This window comes from Temnothorax nylanderi, unplaced genomic scaffold, assembly GCF_030848795.1.
Source record: "Temnothorax nylanderi isolate EJ_2023f unplaced genomic scaffold, tnyl_v1.0 TNYL_tig0251_pilon, whole genome shotgun sequence".
NCBI lineage: Eukaryota > Metazoa > Arthropoda > Insecta > Hymenoptera > Formicidae > Temnothorax > Temnothorax nylanderi.
Window position 1 is genome coordinate 195,483 of NW_027249313.1, and position 22,264 is coordinate 217,746.

Consider the following 22,264-nt stretch of genomic DNA (forward strand, 5'->3'; position numbering starts at 1 on the left):
TCTCCTAATTTTTCTGTAAATAAGAAATTAAAGCAAATGGTATATATAATAATATTTTACGTAATAATTATGAATACCTACATTGATAAGAACCATTATGTATACCCTCGGTGTGGTAAGCCGCCATTAATGGGAGCGGAAGTGACGGCAGGCATTACGCGTCATTTTTGAATAAAACAAAATAACTGTATCGAAAATATGTCTACATAAATTCAATTCTAATTGAGGAATTATTTCAATTAAATTGAAGTAAATAAATAAAACTTAATTAAATAAAATAAATTCCGTAAATTAAGAAATTAAGTAAATAGTAACAAACAATAAATACTGATAAATTTAATTTATCACAAAAAGTTAATAAATGCAGTAAATAATGCAATAAATAATTTTTTTGATAAATTTAAGAGTTTCCTTTCTAAAAAAAGGCATGTTAAGTCCATGATACAAAGACAATGTCTTTGTATCATGGTTAAGTCGATAGTCGAATTTATTGTTGCCGCTTTTCCGCGATGCTGATTGGTTTTCTCGCTGCGCTTACTTCATTTGCAGCTGTCATCGTATATTTTGACAGTTGTGTGTATCAAGAAATTAATAGTGTAATAGTAATAGCATAATGTTAAAGCTAAATAGCGCGCGCGAAGCGCGCGTCTGTGGTGCTAGTTTATATAAATTTAGCAAATTTGTAAATTCAATAAATGAAAAAAACAGAACAATTTTGAAAATCATTTTTATACTAAAAATGTGTTGACGCGATAGTCTGAGCTTATATTTATCAATATTAGTTAATTTTGTTGTGAACTGAAACCTTCCGCATCAAGATGGCGCGACCAATGAGCGCATGCTTCTATGCGTCATCTTTAGAGTTCGAGTCTACTAACTGTCAAGTCATAGTTCTAGTAACTTTCAGTATTCAGTTACACTTTGTTTTGGTCGCACGTAATAATAAAGTTCTCAGTTTACATTTTCTAAAAGGAAAAGACAATACGTGTGATGATTTGTATCGAAAGAAACGGTCTTTATTAAATAAATATTGTTCGGTTCGGTATATTCTATCCAGCCTGTTTCTTTTACTACATCCGCAACAAATTTGATGATTTATAGTTGAGGTTATGTATTCTCTGTATATATTCTCATTTCAGTATTAAATGATAATATAAAATCACATTCAATTTTAATGAAATTGGATTTATTAAATACAATGCTTACACTTTTATTTTTTCTCTTGCTTACTTTATCAGTTATGACACAGTATGTACAGTTATACTGTGGTTATATGTCATAGATTGACATATACTATACACTATCTTTACTAAAATATACTCAAAGCGGAAATATCCCATTAATGGCGAACGACCAATCCGCATCCTGCAGCCTCGGTGTCATGGTCTTACATACATACAGGTCTGGAAACTTGTAGGGTGGGGAGTGACTCAGATAGTGAGGCAAAATGGCGAACCTAGGGGTGAGCCAATCAAATTAGGCCGCGGTCCGATGCATGTTCAAAGCGCTATTGGCGTTATTCTATCCTTGTTTATGCCTAATGAATGATAAAGATAGAATGATGCCAATAAGGGGAACGGCCCAGTACTCGAACAGTACCCAATACCCGAACAAATTTGCATATATCTCTTATTTTTTATAAATAAATATCAAAATAACTAAATTATATATTTTTTTATATTTTCCTTAAACATTTGCTATTTATATTTTTACTAAAAAATTGTTACTAATACAATATTATCGGCAAAAATCATTTTAGAAACATGGGATCATGGATTTGCGATGTTTAGTTTACTTATCTTACGAATTTTTTTTAGAAAGACCGATTTTCTAATTAGAGTTTTTTTTAATGTAATATACTTAATTGTAATTATTAAAATAAATTTAAACTTCTTAATAAGTTTTAGAATAAGTTTCAAATATTAAAAATTAAAAAAATATTAAAATTTATAAGAAATTACCGTGTTCGGATTGTGGGTCGCGTAATAAGTCATACGTCCCGTCACTTGAACAGTAACTAAGCAGATTGTTTATGCATGTGCTGTCATTAATAATTAACGTATTTTTTCAATATCTTAATTATTTATGCATATTTTTTATGTATAAATATTTATCAAATTCTTAAATAAAAAGATATATATATTGTGGACTTTTTAATAAAAGAGCTACAGTATGTCTGGGAAGGAGCAGATGTACCTCTCTGCCATGATATCTGTTTAAAAAGATAGTTAACCCGGAGAAAGAGATTGTGTATTAATCAACATATGTGGTAGTAATTGGTGTGGTATATGGTGCGGTTAAGCTGTCATAAGATGGCGGCGGAAGTACCGTTACCTATTTCATAAGCGAAAGTATGTATTAATGCGCGCGCGGCGCAGACCGCGTTGCGTCCCAGGGACTGATTGCGCAACGGCGGAGTGATACAGCGCTTGCGTGAGCGTGCCGGTGCGTGCGTGATGCACGACGAGCCGGCATTCGTTCCTTGTCCGTCGTCAGTAACGGGTCTCTCGGTCGACATTGAGTCGTGTTCAATCGTTTCTTTTCCTTCTTGCAATACGAGACGTTTTATGTAAGACGTTTATACTCGGCATTAGATTCTTAACGAGAGTTAAGTTGTTAGACGAATCGAAAGTTAATATTATCGGCGAACTGACGGTTGCGATATAAACGAGAGGATCGACACCCACGGTTCGAGCTACGTCAACGAAGGACGATCGTTGCCATTACAACGTCGTTATCCGACTAAAGAAAGCTGCCGCCATCGCTGCTTTGAGTATCGCTCAAAAGAAGAGGGGACATCCTTGATAGCTGGACGAAGGATGCTCGTACGAGAGTGAAGCCCGACATATTTTCCCTGATAAGAGCTTCTATCGGAAGCATCTACTGTGTAGAGGTAAATCGACGATCTCTGACGAAACCATAGAACATATCATGGGGTAGAGCGTAAATATCGTTTACGCACATTCTTGAGTAACGTGTAAACATCGTTTATACACATTATCGTTCTTGGTTTCAGAGTTCCCGATACAGAGAGAGAGAGAAGTCTGCATCGCAGATGCTTGTTACGATGGAAACTGAATTCAGTATATTTTCCTTAGTGTACTTGTCTCGTGGTTGCAACCCGGGTAAACGTTGATTAATCTGTTCTGACTATTCATTAAAATTACACTATCGGTATTAATTACTAAGAGAGAAATAATTACGTTCTTTGCATAACTTTTACGTTAACTTGCAATCAGCAGTTACACTTGGATGAATTCCTGCGTTAACGAGCTTTCAGCCATTATCTTAGATAATATTATGTATCCGAACCGTTACGGATTACATTTCTTGTATTGAGAAGCGAAACTTTATTGCTGCGTGATTAACTATTAAGGGTACATTCTCATCAGTAAGGCCGAAAAATAGGCTATTTTCATGATTTTTTTTTGAGGAAAGTAATAAATCTAGACATTCGCGATTTTTCAGGTATATTTGTAGTACTTTTAAGTATATTTAAAAAAATTTTCAATTAATTTTATGATAACCCCGAGGTAGGGTACGTTGCGCCGTAGACCGCTGCGAAAAAAAGGACCTCGCTGGCGACCGTCCTACAGGTCATAAGATTCATCTGAAACAAAAAATGGAAAAAGATTCTTGTTTAGTATGAGTGTGGTTATGGCATGAACCACGAAAAATGAAATCTATCCAAAAATAACAAAATGGCGGCGTTTTGAAATTTATATGCGTTTTTAATGAATTTTTTCGTTACTTTCTTGTTTATAAAAAAATCAATTTACAACGTATCGGCATAATTGTGGTTCATGCGATAGAGAGTTTAATTACGCGTATTTAAAAAAAAAAACATTAAGATTCGTTGAAAATTGACTGAGTTATCACGGTCGCCAGCTCGAAAAACGTTGTTTTCCAGAAAACGCGTAAAGTTTTAAGTATAGTTTTTTCGACATAAATGTTTATATTTTGATATTTACCGCTAGTCAGCTATTCCAGGGCCATATAATAATCCTTCGGTTTCTTCAAAATTGACTTGCTCCTGCAATCTTTTATTTTGTCTGGCCATTCTCGCCTCGATTGAATGAATCGACGATAACCGCTCGGCGTCTTTTATGCGGTTAGCGTCGCGAGCGCAAGCATACTCGTATGCATTTGGGCCGATGGTGACTCCCATAATCGACATAATTTTCAAAATCGGTTTTAAACCTTCATTGAAAATACAGGTGGCCAAATATGTCGCAATATTTATAATATTGGAGGAGCAAAAAGAGTGTTTTGGAGCGAACTGCCACACAGTTTTGTTGAAGCACTCGTTGTTGTTTTGTGTGAATCCTCCACAGCAGCGGTTCAACAAATCTTGCGATGAAAGGTCTTCATAAATGGGCCGAATTAATTCCTGCACGTTCGAGTCGCTCGCTACCTGCTTTGACTCGGTCGGCTCGGAGGCTCATAACTTTTGAACCGTTACGAATTTCGATTTTTCCTTTTAACATGATATTCTAGACAGTTATAGCTATCGAATTCCGCAAAAAACAATTTTTGCCAAAATTTGACCCAACTGACGAGAATGTACCCTTAATTCACTAAGTTATTACATTATCTTTTCTGAATGATTTCGATTATATTGCTATATTGTGGTCTGCATTATATCATATTGTCTGAATTAATGTGTCGATCGAGAATTAGGAAAATGTTATACTGATCTGTAAGAATTTACATAAATTATGCCCTTATGGCTTTCCTTGTTCTATTCATAAGAATAGTAACACTTCATCTGAACAACTAAAATTATGTATTGGAGTGTACATTATTCCATATTATTCTTCTTTGTCTTGCAGTAAATTGACGCATTACTTCATACTCATTATTTCTTATATTCGTCAAATGGTGTTTATTCGCATTATATGTTTTTATGTGTTTATTATGAACGATCCTTTTCTTTGAGATAGACTGATACCAGATTATTCTTAACTACGTTAAGAGTTTTATAATGTGATCATTTATGACATCGACTTTCCTTAAACGAACTGTGTTATTTTGAACAAGAGTTATCATTTCGCTTTCGGCTCAAGAAAGGATTGTTCTTTTAATGATTATTCCTTTATTATTTTAAGCTGATTATTATTTGTATGAGCACTGAATATGCTATCTTCTGTGAGATCTAATCGAGCTACTAATGGTTTTGAATATGACTATGTTACATAAATTTCGAACATAAGGTAAACCGACTTGTGATACAGTTTAGTAAAATACACAATCTCCTTTCACTTGAATAAAATAGACGTGTGTCGTTCCTCATTCTATTTTCTTGAGCCCAGGCTTCTGCGCGAGCTTGTAGGTACTTTAAACAATATCACTACTAAAATCCTGAAGAGGTTTATCACAATGCGACTGAAAATGTATGGATTGAAAACAAGAAAAAAACGTACTGAAATGAACTTTGAACGTATTTATAACAGTAAGACTGCGGCCAGGTTTGCTATCGTTCGCTGATTCGGTCTCTTACCTGTGCAAAATTTATGACTGACTGTTTATTTCATGATCTCACAATACATACATATTATATGTATATAATATGTATTATATATAATATGTATGTATTATGTATTATATATAATATGTATGTATTGTGAGATCATGAAATAAACAGTCAGTCATAAATTTTATCTCTATATAAAATTAATATATATAATATGTATCAATGCTCATATGCAGAGTACTATATTATTTGTGTTATGTTCTCTGGCAGGGTATTTATTTTTACATATTTCAAGACTGATAAACCGTTACCACTAATGTAAATTTACATAAAATAAAGAATATATTGTGAAAATAATAATTTATTTCAAAATTAGAACAATTATACAATTTTATATATACATATATAGTGAAGTGATTTGCATTAATATTCGGACATTTAACAAAAAATATATTTTTGTATAAAATACATTTACATATGAATTAATTTAAATTACTATAACTTCAATAGTTCAATATTTTGTAGGGTATCATTTTGTGCTTCAACTTACTAAAAAAACAACATTTCTTAAATAAATATACGGATTAATTTTTTTCAAGTATTATGATGTCCGAATATTAATGCGAGGCACTGTATTATTACATTATAAATTATAAATGTACAATTAGTCCGTTTATAATTACGTTATAGACAGAACGAGCCCAAAACACTAAGACTCTTTACAAACTCCTTTATAGCTCATAACCTTTAGCAAGCGCTTGCCAACGTATAGCTCCTGCTTCATTAGGTGTATCTCACAAACCATTTTTTCAAAAGTAGCAAAGTCACTGTTATACTGCTCTTGAAGATTTTTTAATTTTTCTTCCACTATTCTGGTCTGGAACTTGAGATACTGTATTTCATCCGCCTTGGACGATGGAGCAGAGATGAGATTTAAATTGGAGCTCTGCAGAAAGATCAAGGTTAAGTAACAGTACTAGGTTCGACGGATATTTGTAATTTATTTGAGATAAAAAAACTGAATTTACCTCACACATATTCAGAAATAAACCAGCAGGTTCGCTGATATGACAGTGAAACAACTTGCTCTTTCTCCCTGCACAAAAGAAAATTATTGAAAAGCGTAAAACTTGGTAGGAGCCTAACCTCGAACGAGCAACAAATCTCTCAATATTCGAAAATGTCACGTTCGATGCATTTCATTATTTCATTTCTTACATAAAAATTGATGTAATATTGATACAGGTATTGAACTGCAACGAAGAATAAATACTTACTTTAGTAAACAGCACTGATTGCGCTGGCTAAAAGTAGAAACACCATGGGCTCTAGATAGTGACGGCAGCAAGGTGGGGTACAGTCCTAATACAGTCGTCGTAGTAGATTAATATCGTACGGGTATACGAGCACAAGATGGCGACGGCAGCAATGTGGGGGTAAAGTTTGCGTTTCTCTACTAATATAGGACTCTAGTCCATAGGACGTCCATCGGATATCCTGTGGACATGTTTTAGGGATGTAAGCATGTCCACCAATTTCATAAACAGATATACTATGGACGTTCATAAAATGTCCAAAGGACGTTAAACGGATGGCTTATGAACATCCTCAATATCCTTAAAGGACGTCTTATGGATGGCCTCGGATATCCGTGTGCTGTCTGGGCAAATAGGCGGAGGAGGGGAGCCTCTTCCCTCGCATAATAAAACTAATCAAACTCCCAGCGTGATACCTAACTGCTTGAGTCAAGACGCTTGGTTATTCCGCACGATTGACCAGTCATTCCGCAGAATTGACCAGTCAATACTAGGAATGCCGCGGGCTTTGACCATAATATATTTTATAGATATATTTATTTAAAATTGAGAGAAAGCCAAGTAATGCATTATAAGTACATATATGTTTCAAATTCGCGCACTTTTCGCATGTGCGTGCGGCCACGGAGCATGCGCATGTGACCACGGAGCTGTGACAGAACACATACAGTTTTTCGCCTTTTTTATCGAAACCTGATCCAACAAACATTTAAATTATATATAGTTTATTCGGATTCAACAAACGATTTCGCATCGATTGAACCCGTTTTGAAACAAAAACTGTAAAGAATTCTATATTTATCGGCTATATTAAAGCACTAAAAATTATTTTCGTGTTTACATAAAACCTATTAACTAACAAATGTTTAAATTAGTCTAACAATCACTTACAAACGACTAACAAACGATTCGTAAAAAAAAAATGTTTTAAGTCGAAGTTGTCCGGCTAACTTCATTGAGGTTGTCCTGGGTCATGTTCCAAAACTCACTCTAGGGCTGCGTTCGGAAACGTCACCCGAGTACACACGGGTATACTCCCTTCTCCTTCTAACTCGCTGAGATAGAAAGAGAAGGGAGTATACTCGTGTGCACTCGGGTGACGTTTCCGAACACAGCCTAGTTAACTAAAATGCTATAGTGTACGTGACGTAAACTATAGATTTTAGTTACCCAGAGTGAGTTTTGGAACATGACCCTGGGTTGTCCTAAGGCTGAGTTTCCACTGAGCGCGTCACGCGTCGCGTCGTCTGTCGTTAACCAATCTAAACATCCCGTCACAAGTAATGTAATAAAATGGGATGTTTTGATTGGTTAACTTGTAATAACGCGACGCATGACGCGCTCAGTGGAAACTCAGCCTAACTGTTAAGGGGATCCTAGGGCGGAATTCATAGACCAAAAAGCCGTGTAAATACCGACAATTATGTTGGGTCTACAATGCGAGTCGCAAAGTCGTGAGTCGCAAGAATTGACCAATCACAGTCGAATTTCAGGAGAATAATCGACTGTGATTGGTCAATTCTTGCGACTCACGACTTTGCGACTCGCATTTTACTGTCCATGGGTGTGTTTAGGTAAGACACCGCTACTGTAGCGCTACACGAATGCGTACCAGCCATTGGCTGTTCATGGTAGCGCTACCATGAACAACCAATGGCTGGTACGCATTCGTGTAGCGCTACAGTAGCGGTGTCTTACCTAAACACACCCCATGAAAACCCTCCATAACAGTGTCTAAACAGCCGAACAGCGTCGTGTTTGCGCTATAATTTTAGGTTATATAGGTTAGGGTTGACGCGGTACTTTCTCACACTTTTATATGTTGAAATCAAGGTGAGAACGATCGAGCAACTTCAATGGATAATCGACGAGCCTTTTAATTTATCCCTTAATCTCTATTTTTTTCAGACGAGTGAAAGTGGTAATGGTATTGTGAGTGACATATGCAGGCATATGGGCGCTTTTCATTTCCGGACGATTGACGTATACAGTAATTCTCACGCAATGGTTTGCTTACAATCTCTTTAGACTCAAGGCTTTATATAACAAGGCGGTACGTTTCACAAATTTTTATTTCAAATTTTATAATTTTCTTTTACAATTCTTATTGTGTTAATCAGTGATGCTAACGAAATAAACTTTATTTTATAAGAATTGTTTGTTATTCTAAGAAAATGTTTGAAGCAAAAAGAATCAAATCTTACTTTAAAGAAGTTATTTGTGAAATTTTTAAAAAATAACGAAAGCTGTTATTTTGAGAATTATATACATTGAAACTATGATACATCTGTAATCACTACGTAGTTTTTTTAGAAATGTTTTTTGTATTAAACTTATCATACAACGAGAATGTTAATTTTGCCAGTCAGGCCGATTAACATTCTTGTTGTATTATTTCATCACTGGCGATTAATTACCTATTGAAAATTATCATAATTTGTAGTAATTTTTTAAACAGAAAAAAAATATGCTATGTGTCTTAAAAATTATTATAATGTATTTATGCATATTTTATACAAAGTAGAATATATTTGTTTCCTATTCCTGATTAAAACATTTTTGACAAATATAGAAATAAGAATTTTTATTTTCTATATTATTGATAATATAGTATGAAATAAAATGAGACAAATATTTATAAATCTTTGTAAATTTTTGTATTTGTAAATTTTTTATTTTACTTTTTTGCCTTTTTCATTTTTTTCATAGCAAGTTTTGTGTTGCCAAACGTGTATTCTAATTTTTTTCAGAAATTTTTTTACTTTGGGAATATGACACGCTCACATGTAAAATACCAAATTGCTAGAGATGATGTTGATACATCCGAGTACTTGCCACAAAATGCTCCAGATTTCCAAAATGTGACGAAGCCAGAACCTACATTTTGGAGAATAGCATTCCACGTGTTTTTATTGATCTCCGCTTACTTTATTTTGTCGATAAGCCTTACATTTTATAATCCATGGCTTTACAATACATATGTGAGTAATTATATTGATAACCTAAAATGATAACTTTTTACATGTTTTGGTTAATATGAAGAAAAAACAATAAAATCTCATAAGGATGAGTTGCATTTTCTTGAAACAAAATGAATAAAATCTTTTAGATATATAAATATATACTTGATATATATATATATATATATATATATATATATATATATATATATACACATATATATACACACACGCACACACACACACACACACACACACACAAATGTCCCATTTTAATCGATCACCTCCATAAACTTTTTTATTTGTGATTCTAGAAAGAAATGCTTCAGACGATAGTTGTTTGGTTTGAAAGGGAAAACATGATTCTTATGTGAGTTATGTCGTAGACGTCATCGTTTTTAAAAAATTTTAAAGATGACTAATTTCTTAAATTGGACTTGATTTTTCTCTTCCCAGGAAAAAAAGGTTATATATGATTACATATAATTACATAAAAATATATATGATTATATATGATTATATATGATTATACATATATGAAATTTGGTACTTTATATAAAATTATATATGGGTCCATATATCATTATATATGGACATATATAATTCCAAATATAACTAGATATGAATAATAGATCATATATGTACTCATGTATGGATACATATAAGATTCATATGGAAGTATATATAACTCTATATGATTATATATAATTTCATGTAGCGTTATATATAAAAAGCAAAATTTCCGTACTTATATATAATATCATATATGATTATATATGACCATATATAATCAATATATGTATATTGAAAAAGAACTGTTAACTTCAATAAGAATAAAGCATTGATAAATTAAGTGTATATTTTTTCAAAAGCTATAGAATCAAAAGTGAAGCGATTTATCCCATATTATAACTTGGCGCTGCTTGGCGTGAGACGCTGCCGTGTCTTGATACCGTTCTTATTGTTCGTCAAATTTTAAATACGAGAAACAAATCCTATCCGATGCCATCTATCGGATAATCCGAATTTAAAAGTGTAATAAATATAATACACATGTGTTGTGTATATATATGAATATGTGTAATCTACGTGGATAAATGCTTTTATATATACATATACAATTTGACATGATTATATATGAGTTCTTATAATTTATATATAAATTATATATTAAAGCATTTATCCACGTAGATTACATATATCCATATATAAACACAACACATGTGTATTATATTTATTACACTTTTAAATTCGGATTATTCGATAGATGGCATCCGATAGGATTTGAGATAAAAGTTATAGATATCGTCGAGACGTTTTCAAAACACTATAATAAATCTCTCTTTCGTTAAAGATTACCTGAGATATTTTAAATTTTGTCATGATATTTTTTAATATAAAATATGAAATATATCGTAAAGTATTCACTTTTTCATTACTTTATTTTGACACTTTTGTACATAAAATATGAAAGGAAGCAAACAATAAAATTAATTTTTACATTTACAATTTTGCACAATTGAATGCGTTTACAAAATCCAATCAAATTTTTTAAAATAATTTTTTCTGTTATTTTTTTACAACAATTAGTTTATTTCGTTATTCTACGTATCAAAGTATCAACGTAAAGTCATTGAAAAGTGAATTAATACTTTACGAGATATTTCATATTTTATATTAAAAATATGACAATATTTAAAATATCTCAGGAAATCCTTATCGAAAGAGAGCTTTGTTATAGTGTTTTAAAAACCTCTCGACGAGATCTGCAACTTATCTCAAGGAAAAAATCAAGTTCCATTAAAAAAATTAATCTCCTTTAAAATTTCTTGAAAATGACGACATATATTACACGACTCACATTAGAATCATATGTCCCCTTTCAAACCAAACAACTTTCATCTGAAGCATTTCTTTCTAGAATCACAAATAAAAAAGTTTTTGGGGGTGATTGATTAAAATGGGACACCCTGTGTATACAATGGCGCATTTCATGCCAAATCGACCTGGTTTGACCCTCGACCTCTCTGATTTGGTCCGCGATTTTTTATGTTATTGTTCCAACTCTAAAATGCACTCAGATTTTTTAAAGATTTTTTTAGATTTTTTTTTTATAAATTTGATTTATTTATAATTTTTTAAACTAATATATCGTCGGCCACAATTTAAAAATCTAAAAAAATTCTCAAAAATCCTATATCAGATATCAAAATTTTTAAGCCTTGATCCAAAATGGACCGACGTTCGCTTCTTTTTTTCGAATTTTTTTCGAAAGAACGTTGAAAAAATTAGAAGCATAAGTCAGTCCACTGTAGGCTGTTGCTTGAACATTTTTATATATAACGCAGAATTTTTTCAAATTTTTTTAAAGCGATTTTCCAAAATAAAAAAAATTGTGTCGGAAAAATCTGAAAAAATTCTCAAAAATCCTGCGTTATATATAAAGATGTTCAAGCAACAGCCTACAGTGGACTGACTTATGCTTCTAATTTTTTCAACATTTTTTTCGAAAAAAATTCGAAAAAGCTCAAAAAAGCTCGAAAAAAAATAGAAGCAAACGCCAGCCTACTCTGGGTTAAAAATTTTGATATCTGATATAGGATTTTTGAGAATTTTTTCAGATTTTTAAATTGTGGCCAACGATATATTGGTTTAAAAAATTATAAATAAATCATACTAGGTGCGCAACTAAGTTTCCGGGTTTTTTTGATCAATAAAAAATGGAAAATTTCAAGAGAAATACAAAAAATGGTTTATTCAAAGTATCGTCCCTCGCTAGCTATACATTTTCGCCATCTCTCTGACAATACATGAATACCGCGACAATAAAACGACGCGTCTTTGGGCCGAAACCATTCATCCAACCAATTTTGCACTTCTTCGAAATTGGTCAAGTGTAGCCCAGCCAAGCCATGCGCCATCGACCGGAACAAGTGATAATCGGAAGGCGCCAGGTCTGGCGAATACGGCGGGTGTGGTAGCAGATCCCATTTCAGCGTTTTGATGGTGTCCTGGACGATGGAACTGCGATGGCACGGAGCGTTGTCGTGCTGCAATATCACTCGTTCGTGTCTCGTGTCCCATTCTGGCCGTTTTTCGAGCAATGTATGGTTTAAATTGATCAGTTGTTGTCGGTAGCGATGCCCATTGACAGTTTCGCCCGGTTTCAGCAGCTCATAGTACACGATTCCTTTCTGGTCCCACCAAACGCAGAGCATTGTCTTCTTTCCAAAACGATTTGGCCGTGCCGTCGATGTTGATTCTTCACCAGGTGAAAGCCACGATTTTTTGCGTTTGGGATTCTCTAAATATATCCACTTCTCATCGCCAGTAACAATTCGATGAAGAAAACTCTTTCTTTCATGCCGCAAAAGCAAAATTTCGGAAGTGGCTCTTCGATTTTCCATCTGTCTCTCAGTCAACTCATGCGGCACCCATTTTCCTTCTTTTTGAATTTTTCCCATGGCATGTAAACGTTTGGAAATACCTTGGTGAGTCATGTTTAATGCCTCCGCAAGTTGATCTTGTGTTTGCGTATCATCTTCATCCAATAACGCTTGCAGATCGGCGTCCTCAATTGTTTTTGGTCTTCCGGAGCGCTCCTTGTCCTCAGTGTCGAAATCGCCACTTCTGAAGCGTTTAAACCAATCTTTACAGGTAGTTTTCGATGGTGCATGTTCGCCGTAGGCCTCCTCAAGCAAACGACGTGCTTCAGCTGCATTTTTTTTTCAAGTTAAAGCAGAAAAGCAAAGCTTCCCGCAAATGCTGTTTATTTGGCACAAAACTCGACATCTCCGTTGTTAGAAAAAATATTTTTGCGTTGCGATATGTGTTTATATAACGACTGGTTATTGTTAACAGATGTCCAAGCTATAACTTCAGACAACTTCAGACATGTAAGTCGAGTACATGTGTTATTGGTGCCATCTATGTGTGAAACCCGGAAACTTAGTTGCGCACCTAGTATTTATAAAAAAAAATCTGAGTGTATTTAAATGGTACAGGAATTTTGGACTCGGTTTAATCCGCTCTATCTGCACACGAGCATTGTCCCAAATATTTTGGGACACACACGCACACACACACATACACACACGCACGCACGCACACATGTATGTATGTATGTATATTTATGTATTTACTTATTTATTTATTTATTTATTAACACAACTATTATACAATACTTTTAGGGATTTGATTTTCCACTTGGGGTTGTAGTTTGCCACTTGGTCATAAAATTTGCACTGTCCGCATTAATAAGATGCATTAGAAGATGTTACAATGGTAAACGGATAAATCTTCCATGGCAAAATATAATTTACTCAATAATGGTACCTGGCATAGCCAGTGGTGTCGATATTGGTTTATCAAATTGGGCACTTTCAATGATCTCGATATCTTTGTAAGTATTATAAGTCTTAGAACAACTTAGGAAAACTTAAAAAATATTATGTATTAAAATGTTAATGATTTATTACATATAGTTGTACGTGACATTTCTTTCTAGAGTCACTATGACTAAATCAACCACTATTATATTTATTCTTGGATTTTCTCTTCTATTCAAATTAGAGAAAAAGGTAAGACTGATTTTCAATGAAACTATGGTATTTATCAAGTATTTATTAAGCTTATACCTTTAGCAGGTAAGTAATAATTACTATTTATTGCAGTCGTGGTCTCTAGTAGGAATAGTGGTGATGATAGCAGGAGGATTAGTAATGTTCACTTATAAATCTACTCAATTTGGCATTCTTGGTTTTATATTGTGTCTCTTGGCATCGTTCGCGAGTGGTATTCGATGGACTATGACACAACTCATTATGCAAAGATCCAAACTTGGTCTCCACGATCCAATAGACATGATGTATTATATGCAGCCTTGGATGCTGTTACCCGCAATGTCAGTGACTTTGTGGTTTGAAGGTAACTCTCCATTTTTATAACAGAATTTTAATAGAATTCTACAATTGATTAGACCTCATAAGTCACCCCAATGAAAAACAGTTCTTTTTTTTAACATTTCATGGTTTGTTGTAATATAATATCTTATTATAATTTCCAGTTTAAAAAATGTTTTAAATTTCAGGTGGTAGAATATACGACGGTATTAGAATCACCAATTGGGGCAATATCGGTAGCATTTTATTGACTACAGGTGCTGTAGTAGCAGGTGCCATTTTAGCATTTAGTATGGAAGTGATGGAATTTTTAGTTGTTACTTATACCTCTAGTCTGACATTGTCGATCTCGGGAATATTTAAGGTAAAATGACATTAATCAATTTTATTGCTTTTTTCCATATTGCAACACATATGTCATGTTTATCTCTATTACAATCCATCTCTATTACAAACAATAATTTTAAAAAATACAAGATTAGATAAAATTTAGATATTAAGAGATTATTAGATTAATATTAGATAATTACATGTTTTTACAAACTTTATTAACAAAAACATGTCAAAAACATTTCATAGATAATTTCATTTTTTTCTGATTTTTTATAGGAAATATGTACATTAGCGTTGGCCTTTGTGTTGAAAGGTGACCAAATGACTAGCCTTAACTTTGTAGGATTGTTAATGTGCCTTGGTGGTATAATACTTCACATTATCCAGAAGGTATTGCTTAAACGAAAGAAAGTAGTTGATAATATGGAATTACAATCGAAAATGGCAAGCAACAGTGCTAAACACGAAGAAGGAACTGATTCAAATGTGCCATTACTGACGGAAAAGTCGACGTCTTTAATGAATCTTCTTAACGCTGAATTTAGTTCAGATGAGGATGGTGATTTGAGGGAAGGTGATAACTCGACCCAAATATTATCAGATATTTTGCAACGCAGAGAACAGTGATACATTGTGAATTTTTAGACCTAATATAAGGAATTATTTTTTACTGAGGAGAACATTCCAAACAATGTATGTTATGACTATAGCATTCTATATTTTTCCAATGTAAATTTTACAACCAATAATGAAGTTGTTGATATCAAATTTTACATCACAAAGGACTATGCCCATCCGGGAAAAAAAGATTATATATAATTTTATATTAATATATATGATTATATGTGATTATGTATGAAATTTGGTTCTTTATATAAAATTATATATGGGTCCATATATCATATATAGGCATATATAATTCCAAATATAACTAGATATGAACAATAGATCATATATGCACTCATGTATGGATACATACAAGATTCATATGGAAGTATATATAACCCTGATTATATATGATTATATATAATTTCATGTAGCGTTATATATAAAAAGCAAAATTTCTGTACTTATATATGATATCATATATAATTATATATGATTATATATAATTATATATAATTATACAGGCGATTAAAATATATTTAAATATATATAAATGTTTCTTATCTTATACAATTTGACATGATTATATATGAATTCATATAATTTATATATAAATTATATATAAAAAGCATTTATCCGTGTAGATTATATATGATTATATATAATCATATATAAACTTTAAATTCGGATTATCCAATAAATGGCATTTGATAGGATTCGTTTCTCGTATTTAAAATTTGACGAACAGTGGTATAAAAACGGTATCAAGAGACACGGCACTATCTCACTTCAAGCAGTGCCAAGTTATAATACATGGAATAAATCATTTTACTTTTAATTCTACAGCTTTTGAAAAAATATACATCTTAATTTATCAATGCTTTATTATCGAAGTTAACAGTTCTTTTTTAATATATATTGACTATATATGGTCATATATGATTATATATATTTACATATATATAATATCATTATATATGTTCATATATGATTATATATGATTATATATAATTATATATGATCATATAGAAACAAAATTCATATATAATTGCATTATATATAATCATATATATTTATATATAATTATATATAATTTTTTTTTCCCGGGCAGTTTCTTACGAAAGTTGGGCCCCCGACGAACAGATTAGGCTTGGCTAGAATTGTAGGGCATCAAAAGAGGATTAAAAAATTCCATAAGCACAACCAGGGAGTAAGATATAAGGAGACCGATCTCCATACTTGGCTACCCGCAAAAACCTGGCCTGATTTTGGGCGAAAGTTGAGTGTTAAATGTTACCACTCGCAGCGCTTGTGTTCCATCATTGGTGGGTCACGTGACGATCCGTTTCAATGTTCAAGTGTCAACTTTGGCGACGACAGTACGTGCCGACACGTCATGGTAAAAAATTTTTTATATAAAACAATATTTAAATATATATAATTATATAATATTATATAAAATATTATATAAAATATGTCCATATAAGTTTTTTTTTCTCTTGTATAATCTCTGTTTGTATGTACAAGAAAAATAATAAGAAAAAGAATTAGAAAATAATTAAAAGAATAATTTTTGCATTGTCCATTTTTTGCCTATATATAATCATATATAATCATATATAAATGTAATAATGTATATAAAATATGATTATATATGAACAAATTTTTCACATTTGCAGACTTTATTTTTTTGAAAAAAAAATGCAAAAATTATCCTTTTAATTATTTTCTAATTCTTTTTCTTATTATTTGTCTTGTACATACGAACAGAGATTATACAAAAGAAAAAGAAACATAGTATGGACATATATGTACAGACATATTTTATATAATATATTATATAATATTATATGATTATATATATTTAGATGTTTTTATATAAAAATTTTTTTAGTGCGTCGAAACGTTTACGTTTTATTCCTCGTTCTCTGCCATCAGCCATAAGACCGATCAGATTTACGTAATATTCGTATAATTCGTATAATTTATTGAAAGTGAAAAGTATTGAAATGTCTTGTTTTGTGCCGGAGTGCAAAACTGGCTATCGTTCGCAAAGAACAAAGTACAAAAAATTGGGAATGAAAAACCTAAGCCTATCAAGAATTAGCCTACCTAGAATTATTACATGATTATTATTATACCACAGCACAGTATTTCGTAGTTTCGATTAATAATGTTATTTACAAATCTATTTTTGTTCTATTGAACATAGCCATAATAATTCATTAAAATTCACTATTATAACTCACTTTTTAACTCACTTTTCTTATACACTGAGAAAAAAAAGCTGTTGCTTCAATTAAAGTGCAATCACGGGGTGCCGCCAAACACATAAGTAGTTTATTCAATTGTATTATTATTACATTCAATATCTGGATTTATTAAATCAATAATTAAATTATTTTTTTTATAATTGGATCTAATAATAATAATTAAGTTATTGGTTTAATAATCCGGATATTTGGGTCTAATAATAATACAATTGAAAATTACTTATGTTTTTGGCACCCCGTGATAGCACATGTAATTGATTTTTTTCTCAGTGTACTTCAATGTAGTAAAATTCCAACCTTACGCATCGCGTAATTTTGTTCAGCCGCCTGTCACCAGCAGCGAGGGTACCGTTTTTGGAACACCAGCGCCACCAACTTTCGCCCAAAAATTGACCACTTTCATAGTACGGAGATCGGTCTCCTTATATCTTACTCCCTGAGCACAACCTTGTAAAATAAATCCCTTGAGTGCTAGAGCTCTCCGAAAATCGTTATTATGACCATGTATCACTGGTCTTCCAATTTCTCTGCGTCCAGGGCACATTTCCCCTGTGGTGACGGCGGTATAGGATTGAACCAAAGACATTGAAATAATGTCTGGAATGTATTTGGTACAGTATTAACGCGGCTAACAAGGGAACGTTTGGAACTATCCCTCTTCGATTTTGATGTGCTTTGGATATGTTGTAGAATTATATGTTGTAGCGAAAAATAACAGATACGTATTATTTTTTATCTGCTTCGGAGCTTGTTTAGAGGTTGAAACAACCCTTCGAAAGAAATTTCATATATTTGATTACGAATAAATTCCTGAAACCGTGCGGTATATGAAAAAATATTTTAGACAAAGAGGTTAATCTCTATAATCGTGTGTGTATTTAGATTTTTGTAAAAAGTTATATTTTTGCAAAAATAACACTAAAGAGTGGGAGTTAAAATATGTTTAAAAATGACATAAAAAATCTAAACACGAATACAGAGATTACTTAATACCGCAACTGTTTTGTCTAAAACATTTTTCCATATACCTCACAGTTTCAAAGATATTCACTCGTAATCAAATATATGGAATTTCTTTCGAGAAGTTATTTCAACTCCATAATATGCTTCGAAGTCGATAAAAAAAAACACGTCTGTTATTTTTCACTATTCTACAACATATCTAAAACCTAAAACCTATCAAAATCGGTGAAGGACAGTTCCAAACGTTTCCTTGTAAGTCCCTGAACGCGATTTGTGCCGTTATGTCAGAGAAGTTCAGATTTGGATGTCATACGGTTGGGTGTTGGGTTGTGCGCACATGATGACAGTCGTATGATATTTGGGATATGCCTAATACCCTTGATAAAGACATCCATGCGTCAGCAACAGCAGTCAGCGATATTTTTGTATAATTAGAGAGCTCTGCTGAGGAAGAGGAACCTGAAGAGGGATAAGGTTCGTACGCTCGCCAGACTTCAATTAGGCAATTAAAACTTGGTTTCGTACTTCGTGAGTACCCTCCTATTGATCAGTATATGACTACATGACTCGGGGCTCAAACTGGTCATAGTCCATTATGCTTTATAAAATTTGATATACCAGAGATAACATGCCACAAATTTGTTAACAATTAACATTAAAAAGTGGTAGTCTCGTGTATTTTTTAAACATCTTTTAACATTCTTCTAAATATTTGTATAATTTGATATATTCAATGCATCACAAAAGATTTAATTAGCAATATAATATGTTTGCTGTGAAATGTTAAATGTAATATTTCTATATAGTATTGTCGCATAAGGATATAAGATAAGAATAGCTTAAAAAATTGCGAAGTACAAAAATGAAAGTGTGAAATGGATTTCGTGTGTATTAATATTGCTAGAAAAATGTTGTTACATATGAAGACTATAAATTATTATTATTGATGTTATTGTTTTTAATTAGTATGAACAAGAGGAGAGCGGGTGCTAGGGCACAACACAACTGAACATTGATCACTTAACTTAAAGAGTTGTAGTAGATCTGCTCAGTAGGTGTTGTCCACGTTGTCGTAAGCTTGAGTATCAGAACTATCAGACTCCCGATTGCGCACGCATGTTCGTGGCTTATCTCACGATCACAGATTTGTATGCCTGCGCGGTCAGAGTCTTCATTCCTTTCAAAGTACCGCGATCATTATTATGACCAAGAGCTTTGCTATGCAATATATTAATCCGTTTAAATTATATATAGATATATATTTTTTTTGTGTATGTATAAAATTTTCTCTTAAGACACGCGTCCAGAATAATATAATGATAATTCAGTGTTTGTATAACATTTTTCTAATAATAAACGCACAATATAATAAATTTAAACGCACTAGTTGAAACACATTATTAATGTAACAGAAAAAATTATTTAAACATACATTTTTTAAAATCCTATGTACACTTATAAATTATTATTATGAACATTAATAATAGTTCACATGTGTTATATTCAACATGTTAATAGTAAAGTATTGTACCAAAAAAGTGTATAAAGTTAATTTTAGTTTCAAATCCCTCCTCATATTGAGGATGGATTTTGTAATTTGATTAAAGCTTAATAAATATTTTACATATAAAAATGTTATTTCTTGGCAAATCTATTTTCTTTCTGGATATTTTATAAATAAATATTAAATAATAATGTAAATGCATTATTTTCACAAAATGCAAACAATAAATAATTCTTTCTCTATCTCTCTAAAAACCACACGATAAAAATACACATCAAGTTAGCCACCTCCGAGGACTTTGACTTTCATATACTCTGAGTAACTTTTCCTTAATAACTTAATCGTCGCTCATTGCTTATTTAAAAGTTATGAACAAAAAAAGTTTGAGCAATTTACAAGTTTGTGTCAGTGCTAAGAGAAGTAATTTACTGATAAGTGTGCATAAATAGTACACATGTAGGCGGGGTGGGGGTGAGCCTTAACCCTTCGTCCGCATAGGTTTTTTTGGCACCTTTACGCCGCATACGTGGGTCGTTTTCGTCCTGACGTTTTTTTTAAGTGTTAATGTGTTACAAAAAATCTGAAAAAATTTATGGAGGTAATTCAAACCTTCAATTTGAAGTATCAATCATAAAATTATAAACAATTTAATTTTTTCACATAATTTATATTTAAAAAATGGAGTAACTAGGGGTAAAATCATTTGTTTACTCAAAAAATCATAACTTTAAGACAAATAAAGATATCGAAATGAATCAAAACGGAAATTGAAGGGAAAAAACGTACCTTTCATAAAAAAAATATTGCATGCAATTATTTTGAAATTAAATGCTTAAGTTTGCGACCTTAAAATTGCCAATAAATTAGCCCCAAATTTCGTAGTAAAAATAGTAATAAATATTTAATAATAAAAAAATTAGTAATAAAATAAGTAATAACTGAATAGTTAAGTATCCCAACATTACTTTATTGTTTATCTAGAAAAATACATTAATGTAAGTCGTAAAAAACACGCTACACAAAGCACGGCACGCAGCACGTAACGCGATGATCATCGCAAGTTGGTTTCTTGCATTTCACGCAGCAATAGTTAGTTTTGCGATCTTTATCACTCGGGCAATAGGCAATAGACATTTTCTCGACCGACCGCTGCGCCATTTTTGTCGAAAAACTGAACAAAAACATTTTTGTAATTTTTTTTTCGCGGTCAGATGTTTTTATGAGACTTCTACGGACACAATGAACACTTTAAAACGAAAAACACAAAAAAAATACTTACGTTTTTGGGCAACGTTCGCCGCACACGTGGGTCGTTTTCGTCCTTTAGGGAATTGACGTGTCTCCTGTGACGGCCGGAGGGGGACTGGCGCCTTGAAACTCGGTAGGCGGGTTCTCGGGGAGCATAACTTTTTTTACGGATGCGCAGTGGCGCCCTCTCTACCCGTTTTCAAAAGTTACAACTACATTTGATTTTCGCCCGGACGAAAACGACCCACGTATGCGGACGAAGGGTTAATTTTTAAGTGAAAAATATGAAAAAGAGTAAATTACATTTCTTATGTTTCTGTAATTGCTGTATCAAACGCAATATTATCATGTAATGGATACATTTCTGCCATTATCCTATATTATTTTTTTAGTGCTAAGAGAAGTAATTTGCTGATATGTGCATATAGACAGTACACATGTAGGCGGGGGAGGGGCTACCTAACCCTTATGATAAGATCGAACTCATATATAATCATGTCAAATTGTATATGAGGGTGAAGTTCCATGGAGCCAGCGTACGGCGTACCGGCGTATGGCGTAAAGAAACTTGGCCAATCACAGGATTTGCGCCAGTTTCGTTACGCCAGCACAAGCATCGAGTGTCCCATGGAGCGTATTTACGCGGCGTAATGATTAATAAGCCAATCACAGTATTGTTTTACAAAG

At 32.5% G+C, this 22,264-nt stretch overlaps 1 protein-coding gene and 2 long non-coding RNA genes across 3 annotated transcripts; 2 read left to right on the forward strand and 1 right to left on the reverse strand.

The window, feature by feature from the left end:
- Positions 1-1,990: 1,990 nt before the first annotated feature.
- Positions 1,991-5,833, forward strand: LOC139779944 (uncharacterized). Its single transcript, XR_011720066.1, has 2 exons — positions 1,991-2,893; positions 3,017-5,833. It is a non-coding gene; the product is annotated as an uncharacterized lncRNA (long non-coding RNA).
- LOC139779943 (uncharacterized) lies at positions 5,817-6,908 on the reverse strand. Its single transcript, XR_011720065.1, has 3 exons — positions 6,751-6,908; positions 6,502-6,569; positions 5,817-6,419 (listed from the first exon to the last, which is right to left on the reverse strand). It is a non-coding gene; the product is annotated as an uncharacterized lncRNA (long non-coding RNA).
- A 1,613-nt stretch (positions 6,909-8,521) lies between these two features.
- On the forward strand, positions 8,522-20,463 carry LOC139779939 (solute carrier family 35 member C2). The gene is made up of 8 exons (XM_071718469.1): positions 8,522-8,622; positions 8,698-8,842; positions 9,540-9,770; positions 13,940-14,151; positions 14,257-14,329; positions 14,423-14,675; positions 14,839-15,014; positions 15,260-20,463. The coding sequence occupies exons 3-8, from the start codon at positions 9,561-9,563 to the stop codon at positions 15,608-15,610; spliced, it is 1,275 nt and encodes a 424-aa protein (XP_071574570.1). The 5' UTR covers positions 8,522-8,622; positions 8,698-8,842; positions 9,540-9,560; the 3' UTR covers positions 15,611-20,463.
- Positions 20,464-22,264: the final 1,801 nt, after the last annotated feature.

What these genes read in the sequence shown, in the direction of transcription:
- LOC139779939 (XM_071718469.1), top strand. Translation starts at nt 9,561, where the DNA reads ATGACACGCTCACATGTAAAATACCAAATTGCTAGAGATGATGTTGAT. An exon ending in TCAATGATCTCGATATCTTT is followed by an intron (nt 14,152 to 14,256) that starts GTAAGTATTATA and finishes ATTTCTTTCTAG; the next exon opens with AGTCACTATGACTAAATCAA. An exon ending in TATTCAAATTAGAGAAAAAG is followed by an intron (nt 14,330 to 14,422) that starts GTAAGACTGATT and finishes TATTTATTGCAG; the next exon opens with TCGTGGTCTCTAGTAGGAAT.